This window comes from Mesoplodon densirostris, chromosome 14 (genome assembly GCF_025265405.1).
Source record: "Mesoplodon densirostris isolate mMesDen1 chromosome 14, mMesDen1 primary haplotype, whole genome shotgun sequence".
In the NCBI taxonomy this organism is placed as follows: domain Eukaryota; kingdom Metazoa; phylum Chordata; class Mammalia; order Artiodactyla; family Ziphiidae; genus Mesoplodon; species Mesoplodon densirostris.
Window position 1 is genome coordinate 48744307 of NC_082674.1, and position 19328 is coordinate 48763634.

Sequence of the window (19328 nt, forward strand, 5' to 3'; positions counted from 1 at the left end):
CACAGAGGGCTATCTATTCTTTCCTAGTCTTGTCTTATGGCTAGGTCGAAATGGATATGATTTTCTCACTAGTATCTCTCCAGTCTAGATCAAGTGATAAATGGAAAAAGTTACAATCTAATAGTGTAACTCTGATGTCTTCCCAAATCTCAAGGTTTTTGAAATAACTCTTTCCTCTATCATAGAAATAAAGTAACTCAGGCTCCCATCTAATGCGTGTGAAGATAACGTAGTTGTTTCCTAAATAATTTCTGAAGTCTAAGTAAGTGCTTACGAATTTTAACAACCACTTGCCATTTCCCACTATGAATCATTTAGAGAATGATTACTCAGTAGCAAGAGTAATCTTAAAATGTAGATAGTATCATGTCACTCCCTTGTTTAAATTCTTCAGTGGTTCCTCATTTCACTTCGGGAAAGACAAAAATCTTTAAGCTCACAAACTTCAGTGTTATCTGTCCTGTGCCTACCTCGCCAGGATATCTGCTGCTGTCATCTCTCACCATCATCCTTTTGAGGCCTTCAATACATCAAGTTTCTTCCTACCTCAGGACTTTGCATAAATCCTTTCCTCCATGAAATGTTTTTCCTCCCCACCCCTTCTGCCTCCTAACAGCTCTTCATCCTTCAGATTTCATTGTAAGTGTCATTCCCTCAAAGGTTTCCCATGACCTTGCCTGCCAGTTAAAATTAGTTCCTCCTGTTACAGCTTCTAATAGAATCCTATAAATTTTCTCAGTGATTATTTAATGTCTGTCCCCTCTAAAAAGCTATAAGTTTTAAGAAGGCAAAGACTATGTCTTTCGTTACAGTCTATCTCCAGAGCCAAGCTCAAGTAACATTTGAGTAAGTGAATGAATCTGAATTGCTGTTTCTGGCTTCTCCATGGTGATTTCTGGCCATTGCATTTCATCCTCTGTTCTATTTCATTAATCTGTCTTAGCTTCAGAGCATGACCATCACCTCTCATCTTTGTTTTTCAGTCCCCAAGTCTGTGTTAAATGAAGGCTCATGCCAGGTTGCAGGTTTAATTTTTAAACTTCATTTATTCATTCAAAATATTTGCACTGGGCACTATTCTAAACATTTAGTGATTCTTTCTTGGTGTGGGGAACAAGATGCAATGTTGCCAGCTCATTGCTCTATGAGGCCTTGTGGTGCCCTTGATATGGTCCAAATGTTTTGGTCCGTATATGTGAGGTTATGCTCCTAAGGATACAATGCCTGGATTTCAAGTTTAACCCTAATACTTCTGAATTTCAGAGGGTGGTGGTATTAATTCGCCAGTGTTTTCTCTACTGCATTATGAATATATTACCCTTTTAAAAGAGGATGTTTGACATTGGCACTGCATGCCTTCCTTCAAAACAATTCTATGTATATCTATATTATTGATACTTTTAAAAGAAATGCATCAAGGTTTCTTGCATATGGCCAGTATTCATCTTTACTTTCTGGTGCTAATGTGGAAATTTTTCCTCTTTCCCATTTAAAAAATATTTTATTAGGCATTGCAATCAGAATATGAAAGCAGGGAGATAAAAGTCTGCCCTTTTTATTATCTTGCCCAAAAGCTGCCAGTGATTTCTTCACCAAACTATGATCTCCTTACCCTCTATCTTGTCTGTTGTCTATTTATCAGTTTATTTTTGTTATGGGTAGGAACTGCATTCTAGGAAATTATTATGTATATTAAAAACTCACGAGTATCCATATAGCGTGAACTATCCTGTAATAGATCGTCCCGATAGCCTCAGAGGAAGAATTTCATGACTCTAGTAACATTTGCATTTCATAGTTGATTGAGTACCTTGTGAAATGAATGAGTACTATCATGAATACTTCACTCTGTTGGATCACTCCAGTATATTGGCATTTGAATGTTCATCACCACTATCAAATCAATTCAGCATTACTAACTTCACTTCTAGGGAATGGATTTTTGTAGCCTTCTTCTTCATAATTTGGAAGAAGAGAAAAGAGAAAGCTCCACGAGGTATGAAAGAGTGCTAGAATTCCTCCATTTTATAAGTGAATTCAAGTGACATCAAATGAAACCCAACCACATATATGTGCGAATATGAAACACTAAGGTGTGGATAACATTCAGACATAAAATGAGATCATTATTCTCAAATAGAGTTGTTATTTTGAACAGTATTATTGGAGGATAATCTTGGAAAGAAGAACTTGTAAAACTAGTTGTGGCTGTAATCCATTAGAATGACTTCATAAGAGTGGCTTGTAAATATCCTCTTAAACATAGTTGAATGAGAATAATTGTCCTCTTACGTGCTTGAGACAGCTAAATACAGCATGGTCTTTCCAGAAATGACACCAACACAATATATCATTAATTTTATCCAATTGTTTCCTGAAGTGGCCCCAATTATATGATTTTTTTTCATCTAATATAGTTCGTTTACAGAAAGTGGAATATAAGCAACATGGTATTTTATTTTCCACTAAGAAAGGGAGTCTATTTGATATAATAATATTATTTTGGACCCTTTATATTGAGAAAAAGAATATACATCTTGTTAAACTACAAAGTATCCACATTCAACTGGGTACCTAATTATCTTCCCTGAGGACTTTTTTTTCAAGAACAAAGGTGATGAGGCAATGAGTATATCATTAGTTTCATTTTATAGAGATAATGCTCATGCATTGTTCTTTGTCATAGTAAGTAAAACATTTCAGAGGTCTAAAATAAAATATTAATCTACTCCCACCTTTCCTATTCCACATCCTGAGAGACCCAGTGTAATCAGTATCAGGATGATGTCTATCTTCCACATCATTTTCTATGTTTATACAAATAATACAATAATACAAAATATGTATTTTATACAATTAATACAAAATATGTATATATGATGTGAAAATATCCAAGACAATATACAAATAAATTCTATTTATTTAATTCTATTTATTTAATTCTATTCTATACTTCTATTATAAAATTACTATAATCAAAAGAATATGGTATTGGCTGAGGAGTAGACCTTTCACATACACACCCCTCTATGTTCTGTGTAGCTATCACACATGAGCAGTTAGTGTCAGCCTCCTGCTCAAGCTTCCAGTGATCCTCCATTGTTTATAGTAGTTCTGTCCAACAAAACTTTCTATGGTCATGGAAATATTCTATAACCTGTTTTATCCATTAGGGTAGCTACTAGCTACATGTGGCTATTGGGCATTTGAAACATGGCTCATGGAACTAAGGTACTGAATTTTTAATTGGGCTTAATTTCAATTAATTGAAATGTAAATGGTCACAAGTGGTTTGTAGCTACTGTACTGGACAGCACAGATCTGTAAAGTCAAACCCAAACTCCTTATCAAGCATTTAAGATCCTTCATAATTTTATCTCAGATGACCTGAGATCAAGGCCTATAGGACTTTAGAATAAAAACTGAAAGATAGTGGTGCTGCAAACACAGGGAAAAAAAAAGCCTAAAAGCATGGCCTACAGGACACATGGGAATACTATTCTTACCTCTGCTTTGAATATATCATCAATTTTATTATTGAAAGCACAGCTTCTGCTTAAAAATCATTCAGCAAGTTTCCTTCCTCCTTTTCCAGTTCATAGTTTTGATTATTGCAGGCATGTTAGTTGGGGAGAAAGAGGATGTAAAGGGTGAATATAGTCTTATGATTAATTAACCTTTTATGATGCATGTATTAGGGGAATGGATACAGTAGGACTAGCACCACTTTTGACTAACCAATTTTAGGTTTTACCACATTCAATTGTTTGAGAGATAATTCAATACATATTTACTTCCAGTTGTTTAGCAGCGGGGCTCTACTGAATATCTCTGGAAAATATTTTATGGAGTCGTTGACATATTGACAAATGACAAAGAAAATTTTTTGTATCGTCTTTCATTTATATGGACAATCAAGAATTATGTCTTTTGGACAAACAAGTTCACACTTTGTAATGGTCTTGTATGTGAAGAATGCAAAGATCATAGCTATTTGGTCTGATTGTTTATCTGATAGCTTTGAGATTCCATTTATCTGAATAATATTATTTTCAAAATTTCTGTGTCAGTAACTGCTTAGCTCTCCAGGGATTGCACATTTATGAGTGCAAATGGCCTCCCGATTTTTATAAAACAAAACTAGCTTCTTTGGCAGGCAAAATGTTTCCAGTGAAGTGATCTCCTTTTCTCACATTAAATAACAAAGATTGGATTTTTCTAAATGTTTTGTCTATGCAACATCTTTAACACTTTAATTGATTTGAAATGATCTTGGCCTTGTAAAGTATGTTCTCTAAATGGTTAGGTTTTTCTTCTTTCTTTGAACCAGTGTAAGCATTTCTACAGCACCTGGTTCTTTGAAAAGCAGAACCCATGCCATACCTACAAGTTGGAACACCTCCAAGAAAGTCCTTTTGTTTGTGTGTGTTTGTGGTGAATCATTCATAGTCTGTGAGATCTATCAAAATAGCGTTGTCTGAAAACCTTGTTTTCCTATTTTTTTCCTTCAGATGACTCATACTTCAGTGCTTTCATGCCTAGATTCTTTTTTCTTTCTTGTTTCTCATCATGTTCATTCAGAAGATGTTCTTTCACTAGTTCCAAAATTTGTATTTCTATATTCTGTCAGTTTTCATCTTGAAACATACACACAGCAATATGCTCGGAATTATAAAATTCTGCATTAAATCCCAACACTTAAAAAACCCCTCATCTTCTCAATACAGGTTTACCTGCACTTCTGTTCTCATTTTTATTTAGTACAAATTTATTAACATTTTAATTTCATTAGTGCTTGAAACTGTATTTTATCTGTTAGGAAGATTTTGGCTATGAGAAACATAAAAACCAATGCTAAGTGGCTTAAACAACAAGGGTACTTGATACCTCATGCATGAATGTGAAAGGTATGGTGGCTTCAAGGTTAGCTGAATGAGTAATAATGGTCTCAAGGACTCAGGTTCTTTCTATCTTTCTCTTCAGTCATTCTTTTCTTTTAAGTCAGTTTTATTGAAGCATAACTTACAAAAAAAATTCATGACTTTTAAGTGTACAATTAAATGAATTTTGGCAATAATCACTACCACAATCAAGAAATTAAACACCTCTATCATTCCAAAAAGTTCCGTTAGCCCCTTTGCAGTCAATCCCATTCTCCCAACCTAAGCCCTGCCAATTTCAATGGAATTATACAGTATGTACTCTTTTGCATCTTCTCTCCTTCACAAAGCATCATGTTTTTGAGATCCATCCAGGTTGTTGCTTATATCAATAGTTTGTTCCTTTTTATTGCTGAGTGATAGTCCATTGTGTAGGAGATATATTGCATACCACAATTTGTATACCCATTCACTAGTTGATGGGAATTTGAATTGTTTCCAGTTGTTGACTGTTACATAGGAAGTTGTTATAAATGTTCACATACAAGTTGTTGTGTAGATAGAGGTTTACAATTCTCTTGAGTAAACACTTAGGAACATGAATGCTGGGTCATACGCTAATTATATGTTTAACATTACAAAAAACTGACAAACTGTTTTCCAAAATAGCTGTACTATTTTGGATCCCTACTACCAGTGTAAGAGAGTTCCAGTTACTCCACATACTTACTAAAACTGGGTATCTTAGTGCTTTGTGAAGAGCAAAATTTTTAATTTTTATTAAGTTAATTTATCAGTTTCTTCATATAGGTTTTCAGCTTTTTTCCCCCCCTGGGTACATTCTAATTACACAAATTCAAAGATTACAAAGATTTACCAAATCCAAGATCATAAAATCTTTCTCCCAGGTTTTCTTCCAAAAGTTTTATAGTTTTAACTTTTGTATTTAGATTTAGGTTTATGATCAATTTCAAGTTAGTTTTTATGTGGTGTATAAATTATGGGTTGAGGTTCTTTTCTTTTTTCCTCTCTTTCTTTCTATAATAGATGTGATAGATAAATAGATAGATAGATAATAGATAGATGTTCTAAGTGTTCTAACCTCATTTGTTGAATGTTCTGCAATTTCTAGTGTGTTAGATTTGTACTTTGTTCTAAACTCATGGTCACAGATGACTGCAAAAATTCCAGGCATCACATTTGGAATGACATGCAGGAGAGACCATCTCTTCATAGAAGTGTACAGGAAACTTTTATTCATCTCTTATTACCTATACTTCATACATGCTTCCTGTCTAAATCAATCAGTGGAAAGGGGAATGGGACCACCATCACTCATTTATTCTTTTAAAAAGAAAATGGCACGTTTTCTATATGCATTCTAGGGGCTAGGAGTACAGTAGTGATGAGAAGAGTAAAAATTGTTGCCTGCTTTTATGGAGCATACAATTTACTGAAGAATACTATTTGCCTATTTTCAAAATAAATAAGTAACTGGTATAATATGTTGTTGTACAGTATTAAGCACTGGGAGGGAAAAAGGAAAAGGGACTATGAAGTATTGTGGGTAGGTTGAAAGTTTAGATAGGTTAGTTAGGAAAGGGCTCACGGAGTTGACTTTTGTATAGGAGACCTGAAGAAGGTGATAAAGTAGGCCATACAGATATCAGATTGAAGAGTGGTCCAGACAGAATGAAAAGTGCAATAGTCCTGAGAACAGCAAGGAGGCCACAGTGGTTGCAGAAAGTAACAGGAAATGGGGGAGGTACAGAAACATGTAGATCATTGTAGGTAAGTCATTCTCAACCAGCAGCAATTTTGGCAAAATTTACAAATTTTGGTAATGTCTGGGGGACATTTTTGGTTGTCACAACCTGTAGTACTACAGAGGCTCAGGGTGTTGATAAATAACCTACAATGCACAGGAGAATCCACTTTTGACTATCCTCCCCTTTGTCAACAAGGAATTATCTGGCCCAAATGTCAGTAGTACCAAGGTTGAAAAACACTGTTTTAGGTCATAGTGAGGACTGGCTGACAATGACTGAATTAGAATGTCACTGAAGAGTTTTGAGCAGAGAAATGGTCTAAGCTTTTTAAAAGATCATGCGGCTGTTTGTTGTGAATAGACTGAGGGGTAGAAGGGTAAGAAATACGATAGCTTTTAGGAGGGTACTACCAGTATCCAGGAAAGACATGGTGGTTTGGACCAGAAAGATAGAAATAGGAGTGGTAGGAAGTGATGGATTCTGGATATATTTTGAAGGCTGAGCTAACAGGATTTATGAACTGCTATGAACTAAATATTTGTGTTCTCCTAAAATTTGTATGTTGAGACGTAATCCCCAAGGTGATGGTATTTGGAGGCAGGAGCCTTTGGGAGGTAACTGAGTCATGAACTTGGCCAGACTCAGGACTGTGAGGAATCATCTCTGTTGTTTACAAACCACCTAGTCTGTGGTATTCTATTATAGCAGTGGGAAAGGGCTATGATACTAACATACTAGGTATATGTAGGTATGAAACAGAGGAGCCATGTATGACCCCTTAAGAGTAATCTGTTGTGCCTGGTGCTGTTGTTGCATCTTCCCAAAGATAGTAACCTGGGGAGTGGGTAGAAACCTGAACAAATTTGGAATGGCAGATTTAATGCCCATATAAACGTTGGGCAGGCAAACAATAGCATCTGTTACATATATATCTTATAGAAATAAGAATGGATGTTGTTAGACTAGTGAGTGACTATCTTAAAGGGCATGATTATTCTATGTATAGACTATTGAGTTTCTTTAAAAATGCTTTTTTATCCACATCAGAGATTTTTTAAATTATTTATTTATTTATTTTTGGCTGTGTTGGGTCTTCGTTTCTGTGTGCAGGCTTTCTCTAGTTGTGGCGAGTGGGGGCCACTCTTCATCGCAGTGCACGGTCCTCTCATCGTCGCGGCCCCTCTTGTTTCAGAGCACAGGCTCCAGACGCACAGGCTCAGTAGTTGTGGCTCACAGGCTCCGTTGCTCCGCGGCATGTGGGATCTTCCCAGACCAGGGCTCGAACCCATGTCCCCTGCGTTGGCAGGCAGACTCTCAACCGCTGCGCCACCAGGGAAGCCCAGAGATTTTTAAAAAGAGTCTTCTCATGCCATCTTTCATTTGGTGACAGTTTGATAGACGTAGGAAGGCTTAAAACCCTATTCCATCAAAGTCATTAAAGGATTTTGACTTCCAGTATTTGCATCCCAAGCAATTACTGACTTCCCATATAAGATGTTGATGTATTGTTTAAGAATTGCTTTCTGAGCATTTATTTTGCCTAACCTAAAATATTATAAGCTAACTATGAGTCCTTATTATATGTTAGAAAACTACTTATTTCTTTCACTTAATTATCATCATAATCTTATAACCAATAACCTGACAAACTCTACTTAGGTTTCTTGACCAAACTCTACTTAGGCTCCCCTGAACTCTTACTCAAATAGGCCTTGACTTTTGGACTTCCATGTTCTCTCTATACTGTCCAATTTTAGCAAACATCCTGCTAAGTTTAGCCAGAATCTCTCCATTCTCCATATCTAATCCAGTTCCTCATCCTCCACCACCCGCCCCCGGTGATGTCTGATCACCTTGGCCTGTCTTCAGCAGGAATTCTGTTAGCACCATCTAACCAGAATACTCTCCTCTCCCCTGATATTTCCTCTTAGTAATTTTCCATCCACTGACCCCCACCCAGGTCCTTGGCTATAAATTCCCGCTTTTCTTTGCTGTATTTGGAATTTAGCATAGCTCTTTCTCCTATTTCAAGAGTTTTGAATAGTCTTCCTTACCATTTTAAGAAATGTCGGAATAATTTTTTCTTTAACAAACCTTCTTAACCTGAATAACTAGGGTTATTTCCATTTCACAGACCAAAAAAAAAAGAAAGTTTTGTAAAGTAATTACGTTTAGTCAAGATTATCCAACTAGTAAATGGATCTTGAGCCAATATGCCTCTGAGAACTTAAACACAGTGTTATAGACCTTCCTGCTCACACAGGCTTCTTGCTCTAGAGGCCTGGCCAGTGTGACTGGCTGCCCGGGTAAATGCTCAGTAAGGACCGGCCCGCTGACTTGAAAACTCTAGGTACCGAGATCATGGTATAAGAGACCTGAAATTCCTTCTACACAAATGCACACCAAACTGATGTGATGGTGTAGACCCGCCGCCGCCTCTTCGTCTCTGCGTCCCCGAGCGCTGACAGGCCTCCTGAACGAGAACGCTGGCTGCGGCCTAGGCGAGGCTCCGTGGGCCCCGGGCCGGAGTCTCCGCCCAGAAGCGAGCTGTGTCGGGCGCGCGCTTCGCCGCGGGCCCAGGTGCAAGAAGTTAGTTTGGCCCCTTCCGCGGGCCGCGCCGGCTCCGGGCCCGCCTCCCCGCGGGATTGGAGGCCCGCGGCCCCGCCCGGCCCTGCTAGGCCGGCGGGAGGCGTCGCGCGGTTTGGCGGCGGGGACGCGGAGGGCCTGGTTAACCTCTTCTCGTCCCCGGTTCCTGGGGGTCGCGTCGGGACCCCACACTTCCGCGCCCCGCTCTCCGCCTGCCCGCCCCGCGTGGCGCCCCAACCTGGGGAGGAGCTGCGGTCGGAGAGAGACGCCGGGGCCTCCGGGCCGCGCCCCAGCCCCGGACGGGCAGCGGTACCTGCTTTCGCGGTTGGTCCTGACTTTTTTCTAACTCAGTGCGTGAACCTGGCGCCCCTTCAACTCCCGTTCGCCCAGAGGGTGGGGCGGAGGAGTGAGGCGGGCAAGGAGATTGGGTTTCTCTTTTCGTCGGTCTAGAGGGAGGTTGAGTCGGGAAGTGAGTCTCCAGACGCCGGCGAGCTTCGGGTGGTTCGGGCAGGCCGGGCGTGGGGGTGTCCTGGGCCGACGAGCGGGCACAGGCGGGCGGTGGGCCGCGCTGCCCCGCCCCTGCCTCCGCTCTCACGGTCCTCCGCCATGGCCGCCCCAAGCCCAGTCTTGACTCGGGTTCAGGCCTCTGGGTAGCGGTTTCTCCCCGGAAACTCGTGTTGAGCACTTTTCATCGCAGCCCTGGGAGGGGACCCCAAAGCAGCAGGGATGTCTGTGTCGGTACTGGCCTTGAGAGGAGGCTGGCGCTTCCTCCTGTGAACTTGGACTCCGCATCCATGCCCAGAATGCGCATTGTATAGTCAGTCACCTTTCAGGTCTCAAGTTCTGATGCCACAGAGTTGCCCCCAAACTTGTCTTCTTTATACTGATTGAGAATTTATGCCCTGCTGAAAAGTTGTTCTCTGTAGACTTTAGGTTTTTTTTTTTTTTTTTTTTTTTTGCGGTACGCGGGCCTCTCACCGCTGAGGCCCCTCCCTTTGCGGAGCACAGGCTCCGGACGCGCAGGCTCAGCGGCCATGGCTCACGGGCCCAGCCGCTCCGCGGCATGTGGGATCTTCCCGGACCGGGGCACGAACCCGCGTCCCCTGCATCGGCAGGCGGACTCTCAACCACTGCGCCACCAGGGAAGCCCCTAGACTTTAGGTTTTAAATCAGCAAATAAATGTTGGGCCCCAGTACATAAAGTACTGGTCAGTATATATAAAGTACTGGTTAAAACTTTTCCTGTTTTGGGCATCGTTCATTTAAATTCCTGGCTTCCCTTGTGTTCGCGTTAGGAAGAGGACAGGTGAATATTGTTAAAGATTTCTGCTGTGTTCCTTTGCTCTACCTGGGGTGTTGCTGCTGAGTAAAAGATAGGGCGTTGATTAAAGTAAGTGAAGCAGGGAAAACCTACCAAAAGGAACAGAAACCTTCTCATTCCGAAGACGGATAGCGTATACAATGAAAACTTTACTTTCATTTCAAAAGCACTCACCAGTTTTAAAAAATTCTTTGGAAATACTTAGAGGATGGCAGTTACTTTCACAGTTAGTTTCAGGCCTGTATGCTGTGTGTGTGTGTTTTTCCCGAAGAACTTTTCTCTTCCGACTCAAAAATCTCTGGTGCAATTCACTAACCTGTGTACAATTAAAATTAATTGGGTAAAGTTGTATGGCTATACTATGGAGTCCATACTTTTGTTGTTGGCAGTACTATATTAATCTCTAAGACAGGGCAGTTTTCACTGGTGAGGGTGGGGAAGGGACAGGATATAGAGGAACAGAAAGAAGCTGAAAGTAGTGTGCCAACCCTGAAACTGCACAGTGGCCTCGTGCTCTGCTTAGTTATACATCCATGAAAACCCAGTGCTTCGCTCATTTAACAGATATTTACTGAGTACCTACTCTGTGTCAGTTGCTGGGCTTGGTAATGATGTACATTGCCGTCGTCCATGTTTTCCCAGTCAAAAGCTGTATTTTCTTTCCTAGTGACTGAAAACCTCATCTTTGACACTTAGCATTCTCAATGAAAGGACTATTTTCATATATATGAAATTTATTTTCTTTTTGTAATTGGAGATTGTTAACTCATTTCTTGAGGTGTATTCTGCACTGTTAATAGGTTTTTTTTTTTTTGCGGTACGCGAGCCTCTCACTGTTGTGGCCTCTCCCATTGCGGAGCACAGGCTCCGGACGTGCAGGCTCAGCGGCCATGGCTCACGGGCCCAGCCGCTCCGCGGCATGTGGGATCTTCCCAGACCGGGGCACGAACCCGTGTCCCCTGCATCGGCAGGCGGACTCTCAACCACTGCGCCACCAGGGAAGCCCCTGTTAATAGGTATTTTGACTGCCTAACTGAATTTCGGAAATGTTAAGTGAGGTTCAGCAGGTTTATTTGTTTTTTAACATCAATGCCTCTTAGATTTCAATATTGTAATGTTGGTGAATCTCCAATTTGAATAAAATGTGTGGGCTTTCCTAAGCCCAGTTGACTTCAGAATCCTAATTTCTGGGAACCTGGGAAAGTGCCCCATAGAAGACATTTTAAGAAATGTATTTTATCTGGAGTTTTCTTTGTTGTTGTTTTTATTTTTAATCACTATTTCACCCCTTCTGCCAACAGAAGTGATGCCACCAAGAAGAAAAGAGAAATACAGACTTCCTGTTCCACTTCCAGAAGGCAAGGTCCTGGATGATATGGAAGGAAAACAGTGGGTGCTGGGCAAGATGATTGGCTCTGGAGGATTTGGTTTGATATATTTAGGTAAAGTATAAATCACCAAATATTCTTATATATGTGACTATAACTGTGATTTCTTAATAGTATTTTGAAAATTGAAACTTTGAAATAAGATATAATCCATAAATGTACTTTTCTAAGTAGTATGAAGATAATGTTTAGTAAAATGTCTAGGTTCAAGACATGACTGACCCCAGTCCTTGTTGTCCATGTTTTTCTGAATGACTCTTAGAAGTCTTTTCAGAGCATAATTACACAGTCTGCCAGACAAAATGTTAATGTTCCTTTTTGAGAGTGTTTTCCTGGAAACATTGCTTTTTACAGCTCAGAGAATGCAACTGTATGAATACAAACACTTTCCATTTGTGAATCTTAATCATTAATATTTAAGTAGTACAGGGTTCTGGTCATTTCTTAACTAGGCCTCACTGGAGAACTGGGCCTTCATACCTCAAGGCATCTATTGTGTGGAATGAATTAACTTCTGTACATCTAGAATGGTACTAGTTACATGCCATCTTGAGATAATTGTTTTTTTTAACTAATTTATTTTTTATTTACTGTTTTTTATTTTTGGTTGCATTGGGTCTTTGTTGCTGTGCGCGGGCTTTCTCTAGTTGTGGCGAAGGGGGGCCACTCTTCGTTGCGGTGTGCAGGGTTCTCATTGCTGTGGCTTCTCGTTGTGGAGCATGGGCTCTAGGAGCGCGGGCTTCAGTAGTTGTGGCACTCGGGCTAATAGTTGTGGCTCGCGGGCTCTAGAGTGCAGGCTCAGTAGTTGTGGCGCACGGGCTTAGTTCCTCTGCGGCATGTGGGATCTTCCCAGACCAGGGCTTGAACCCATGTCCCCTGCATTGGCAGGCAGATTCTTAACCACTGTGCCTCCAGGGAAGCCCCTATCTTGGGATAATTAAGAAAATAGACACTCATTTAGTTTTTGTGTTCTTTGGTACAGGTAAGGAACCTGAGTTGAGTATACTTTTACACTACGTTTAAAAATTTAAAAATTACACTGACTTTAAAAGGATTATTCAGGGCTACCTTGTATCTGTAGTTTAATGATCAAGAAATATCCATTACAAGATGAGATTTAATGAATAAAATAAGATAAATATTAGTGATTAAAAATATGCTCTTAAGGAGCAGTTCTTCTAAATATATTGACTCATTATATGTGTGTCTGTAAGAATTTAAGAAGTTGGTAAAAAACCTTCTTTGGAGGAATCTTGGGTTCCTCATTAAACATTTCAAAGTGTAGGGAAGGAAGGACTTTCCCTCTACCCTCTTAAGCTTGATACCTGGGTTTATGAAATAAACTTACAACAGGCAGATTAACAGGAGAAAAGGTATACAAATTTATTAATTATTTTAATGTTACTTGCACAGTAATATCAGGAAAAAAAGTGAATAAATACCCTAAAACACGGTGAGATTTGAGAGCTTACATACTGTCTTAATAAGGGAAGGGGAGATACAGGCCACTTAAGGAACAGTAAATTATTTTTAGGAAAGATTAATAGCCCTTAGAAAAGTAGATGGGGGCTATGATAGTTTATAACAAAGTTTGGGATTATAACAAAGTTTGGGAGTGCTGTCAACTTCTCATCTCTTCTGTGATGAGTCAGTCTTTTCTGGTTAATGAAGCGCTCCTGGAGGGAATTTAAAACAGTGGAGTTTTTTTTTTTTTTTTTTTTTTTTTTTTTTGGAGGCTCTGTCTTTAGGCAAATAAAGGGAGTTCAGAGGAAGCCTCTCCCTACATTTGCTATTTTTCAAATGCCTTTAGTTCAAAATAATCCTTATGCCAAAGAGGCATATTTTAGGGTGGCATATTCTGCCACCCTTCTCACACAAACATGTTTCATGGATCATGAAGGATAAAGCTTCTCTTCTGATAAAATTAAGATTGTAGTTTTGAACAAATGGATGAAATTCAGTCAATAAGTAACTTAGTAATCACCTGAGTGTCTAATCTAGTTGGAAAGATAAGACCAACACAAAATTATTGTATGGGTTAAATAAAGAACAGCTTCCCCATTTAAAGGATTTGAACTTTCTTGAAAAATGCTATGATTCTAAGTACTAGATTGAGTGACATAGACAGCACTGTTCAATAGAAATGTAATACAAGCCATGTATGTAAAGTAAAATTTTCTAGGAGCCACATTAAAAAAAAAGTAAAAAGAAACAAGTGAAATTTAATTAAATAATATGTATTATTAAATACAATATATCTAAAGTATTATAATTCCAACATGTTATCAATATTAAAAAAAGGAAATATTTCACTTTTTTAGTTAAAGTCTTTAAAATCCAGGATGTGTCTAGTCATATTTCAGGTGGTCAATAGCTACGTATAGGTTGTGGCTACCACATTGGATGGTGCAGATAAAGACCCTGAGAGTACTTGGGGTCTACACAGAATAGAATTCTTTGTAGAATAAGTGTTGGTTGAGACTCTGAATTAGTGAATGCTCTCGTATGTCAGAGAGTAAGGATCTCTAGTACATTGTCTTGACTCAAGGTCAGAGAAATGGAGTTGAATAAATTATTTCTGATGTGGCTGAGCTATAGCCTTGGATCGCACAGCTTATCAGTTACACTTTCAGTTTTCTAATGTTTGGATTATTTGAGTAATTTCAAAGAACTACAGAAAAGCATTGATTGTGATGGTCTTATTTCTTTTCTCTTTTTTAGATGTACACATTATATGTGTTAATATGTATTTAAATTTAAGTGCATGTTTAAAGTTAAATTATATGTCTATACACATAATACATATATGTATGTGTACATATATGTGTATACATACTCACTACTTGTGTGGTTCCTGTTGTGAAAAAGGAATTTATTTGCTTAGGCATGTGGTTTATTTGTCCCTATTTAAATACAGAAAAATCTTTGCTTCTTTCAGTCCAAGTACTGCACATATTTTTTTACTTATTTTTTTCTCAGTAAGATTTATTTTGCAACAATTTTCAAGGTTTCATATGTTATGAAATACCCCCTACTATCTGAATTTCAGAACCTGGATCCTGGAAATATAAGCAAGTGCACACGTTGGGGGAAGGACTTTAAAGAAATGTTTAGCTGTTTTGAGGAAAAGTCTCCATACTTCAGAATATATAATAAAGCTGTGTGTTCCAAGTGTTGTTATTGTTCTATCAAAAGTGGCATTCATAAATCATAAGATCAGCTCTTCAGTGAGATGCCATCAGCAACAACTTCATTAAAATTAGCTTTTACTTATTTTCAAAGCTAAGCAAATCCATATGAAATTATATCATGTTTTTGCATTTTACCATGGTTCTCATCACTTCCTGTATATATAAATGAAGAAGTAGGTAAATTCAGGTTTCCTTAATACCTTTGTGTCCAGTTTCTTTTTAAGCATCATATTTGCCAGATATACTCTTTCAGCAGACACTTCATCAGCATTTGTTACCAAAGGCTGAGAAGAAGCTAACCGCTATGTCTAACTCATTGTGTGTGTACAGCTGTCCTCGAGCTTTGAGATCAATATCCAAGGCCTTTTCAGTAGTCAGAAAGAAGGAAAGGGGAAGGGGCAGAAATATTTTATGTTTACTCTTGACTTGGAGAAATAATGTGCCTGTAGCATTAATAGAAATAGTAATAAGAAGGAAAAGAAAAGTCTGAATACAAGACAAAGTTCTTTCTTTGTATATGAAAAGAGAAGAGGGGAAAAGGGAGAATGGAAACTGGTTTAGGGGGTGGAAAAATTGCTGTTATTTTGGGATCAAATAAGTGAAAAAAATTTCTAAAACTTCAGGAGAGAGAACTAAGAGTTTGAATTCTACCTTAGTGCTAGGTATAACATAGAACCAAGCAAACTAAGGGAGAATTGCACGAATAAAAGCATGGGCTTTGGTGTTAGGCAAATTTGGGTTGAATTTGACTGAGCCTTTTGCAAACTTGAGTGACTTTCACCTATTCACGAGTCTTTGTTTCTATTCTGTATGATAGGGGTAATAATAATAGTGATGATTAAATAGGATAAGGTTTTTTTTTTTTTTTTTTTTTTTTTTTTGTGGTATGCGGGCCTCTCACTGTTGTGGCCTCCCCCGTTGCGGAGCACAGGCTCCGGATGCGCAGGCTCCGGATGCGCAGGCCCAGCGGCCATGGCTCACGGGCCCAGCCGCTCCGCGGCATATGGGATCCTCCCAGACCGGGGCACGAACCCGTATCCCCTGCATCGGCAGGCGGACTCTCAACCACTGCTCCACCAGGGAGGCCCTAGGATAAGGTTTTTAAAGAACTTGGAACTCGATAAGCAATTCAATGTAATTTATTTATTTATTTAGAATTTCCCATTCTCAGTGATAGTTGAACTCTAAATTCAGTGTCTGTTACCGCAGGAGATTAGGATGGTGACAAAGACATCTACTGGAGAGTTTTTCCATTTGTCCTGCCATGGACTGTGATGGATTTAGCTACTGAATGTGGTAAAACTAAGAACATAAGAGAATGTCAGTAGAATGACATTTTACTTACCAACCTCTATCTATTTTTCCCACTAAAATTTACAATAGTAGCCATGATGACATAGTGAAAAGTTCTCATTTAAGCTGTTATCTTATGTTTCAGATATGAAAGATACCGTGTTTCAGAAATTAGTCAAAAATCTAGAAAAACAGAATTACAGGTAATAAACTTCAGCCAAATTCTTCAAGTACTCATGAAGTCTTCTTATATTAGTACAAATAGAAATGATTTATCTGTGTAAGTTTTAGTTTTTTGAATTTGAGCATAACCATGACAATTTAACATCTTTGGAACATCAAGCACAGACTAGATGTTCAACAGTTATTTGCCTGAGAGATGGAGATAGATTGGGCTGCTTAATCCACACAAGCCAGTTGCTTTATTCTCTTCCATAATTATAGATGTTACCCTTAACTCCAGCCTGTAATCTTAGAGATGTACTCTTAGTCACAAGAAAAACTGAGACAAATTAACTCTCATGATGTCATCTAAAAAAATCTCTATACGTTTTATTGACAATAAATCAATAGCATTATCTTTTCTAAATAATATGTTATTATAACTAAAATTAGCTCTCTTGAAGCATTAAGATCAATCATTTATTCATGGATAAATGTTTAGACTTCAAGTGACTGCCATGCATTTTTTGGGTAATCCTCTCAGATCAGCTCAATTTTGCTCTTTAGAAACAGAAGAAATCTTTTTTTTTGGTGGGGGGGTGGTAGGACAGGGAGAAGAGGATAGGATGACTAGGAGTTTTAGAAATTATCAAAGTTTAACTCACGTATTTTATTGATGAAGAAACAGACTTCTATTTATGAAGAAATAGAAAAGATTATTTATACATGTATGTTTTTTACTTATTGTACTTTCTAGTAAGCTGGAATGGATTGATTTTTAAGGTATGCAGAGTAGTGTTCAGAAGAGCCTAATGATAATGCTAGCAACAAAGTAGAGTTACTGAAACATATACTGCTTCATTATACATTGCTGTGTTAAATGTTATTTTGGCAGTGTTTTATAGAGAAGGCTTTGAGATAAGCAGTTACTCTTATCTGATACAGTGCTTACTAGGAACCACAATTGTTACTAGGAAATTTTGCAGATGATACTGTGTGGGTGAAAAGAAGAAGGAAATAAATATGAAATAAGGATAACTTGTACTAGAAACTGTAGTATATAAGATAAATTAGTTCTCAGATGAAGGTGTAAGAGATAATAGGTGATATAATCTCAACAGAAGAAGAGATCACTTGGGATTTTGTGAGTTTAATAAACTTGATATACCTTTCACAAGAATACTTAAAGTCCCTCGAAGTTGTATTTTAATTTTGTATGTGCTGTCCATCAGCTATTAATTTTGAATTTTAAAAGAGTGTTCATTTACTTATCAGTTAAGAAATCTAAGTATCTGCAAAAGTTTGGATTCTTTGTATAAAAAGAGAGTGTTCTTCTAAGGCTTACTTAGCCTTTTCTTATCTCTTTCATTTTTGTAAGTGTCTGATCTTCTTTTTAACATATTTTATATTGTGGGTCTTCAGTTTCAACATTTCTACTCTCAAACTCTTTTGCCTTAAGGGAAGATTTACAAACTGCTCTGTTCTTCAATGATTTATATATTATGTCTCTTCCACTGCACCTGTTACTATCTTATAACTTTACAGTGGTCAAGGTTTTTAAAGTTGAAACCTGTTTGCTATGGGGAAATGTCTTCTTCGTGAAATGAGTTCACCTCTATTGCCACACAATAAAAAAACTCCCAGCTTTCGGGAGCTTCTGCCTTCCTTAGGAAATAAGGATAGACTTTTGCTTCTGAAGTGTTTTAGGGTTTTTTTTTTTCTTTAGATATGGAAGAAGAGTAGGAAGTATGGTCCTTCTTTTAAGAAACAGGAATATCTATGTTTATAAAATAAATGAAAAGAAAATTAAGAAACTCTAAAGCTCTAAATGGGAGAATTCACTAGAAATTAGCTATTTGGATGATGAAAATTTGTCCACCATCCACATTTAACAATGATTCAAAGTGTTTGTGGATCTTATACTGCTTACATAGTTTTGCAGTTAGTGGTCCTTCAGAAAGTTTGTCCCTTATAACTCCATTATGTGAACTGAGTACGCTATGCAGTATTCTATGTGAAAGTGTATTTTAGGAGGAAAGACACAAAACGCAGCAATTATTTCAAGAAAATTGTTGAAGATTTCCATTGTTTCTTTTAAAGAGGTGGACTTCATTTAGTCAGGTAGACTTTTCTTTAAATCTCCAATCAAGTAATACTTGAGGAAAAAGGTTCCGTAGAAAGACATCCATTGAAGGCCAGAAACATCTACAGATGCAATGTGATCTCAGGCAATGAAGCATGTGGCCCTTCATTGGCATTATATGATAACAGGAGGATCTTCTGGCAGAAGAGCTGACTTTTGCTGAGTTCTGCATGCTGCCCCTCCAAACCCATCTTTGATTGGCACCTATGCCCTATTGAAACTGGCATCACACCTTCTGAATGGGCACAGTGCCAGCCTAGCAGATGGGTATGGGCAAAAGCATGCCAGAAACCCAGTATGTGCATCAAGTTTAAGTATCAGGGGCCCAAACTCCCATCCAGGGATATAAAAACTGCAGTCTGTTGAGAGCTTTTTGTGCTTAAGGTTAAAGGACATGCCATTTCTACTCCAGCTTCGAGGTTGATTAATTTCGAAAGTCAAACAGGAGCTCCTGTGGCTGTGTCAGGCAAAATTCTGTCTTTGGTGAATGAGAATTACTACTTCATGTAGGGAAGAGAAAGTATTGTAATGAAGTGTCCAATGAGAGTTAGTCTCCCGCAAGGGCCTCCAGCACTTAAGCAGCATGCATTCAGTG

General features: G+C 38.4%; 1 protein-coding gene across 2 annotated transcripts in view; it reads left to right on the plus strand.

Annotated features, from left to right (window-relative positions):
* Positions 1-9270: 9270 nt before the first annotated feature.
* VRK2 (VRK serine/threonine kinase 2) overlaps positions 9271-19328 on the plus strand; it is a 99732-nt gene continuing 89674 nt past the window's right edge. For both annotated transcript variants that reach the window (XM_060117289.1, XM_060117290.1), the window contains exons 1-2: positions 9271-9559; positions 11858-11998. In XM_060117289.1, coding sequence (XP_059973272.1) covers positions 11863-11998 — 136 coding nt within the window. In that variant the 5' untranslated portion in view covers positions 9271-9559; positions 11858-11862. The remainder of the gene's footprint in view (positions 9560-11857; positions 11999-19328) is intronic.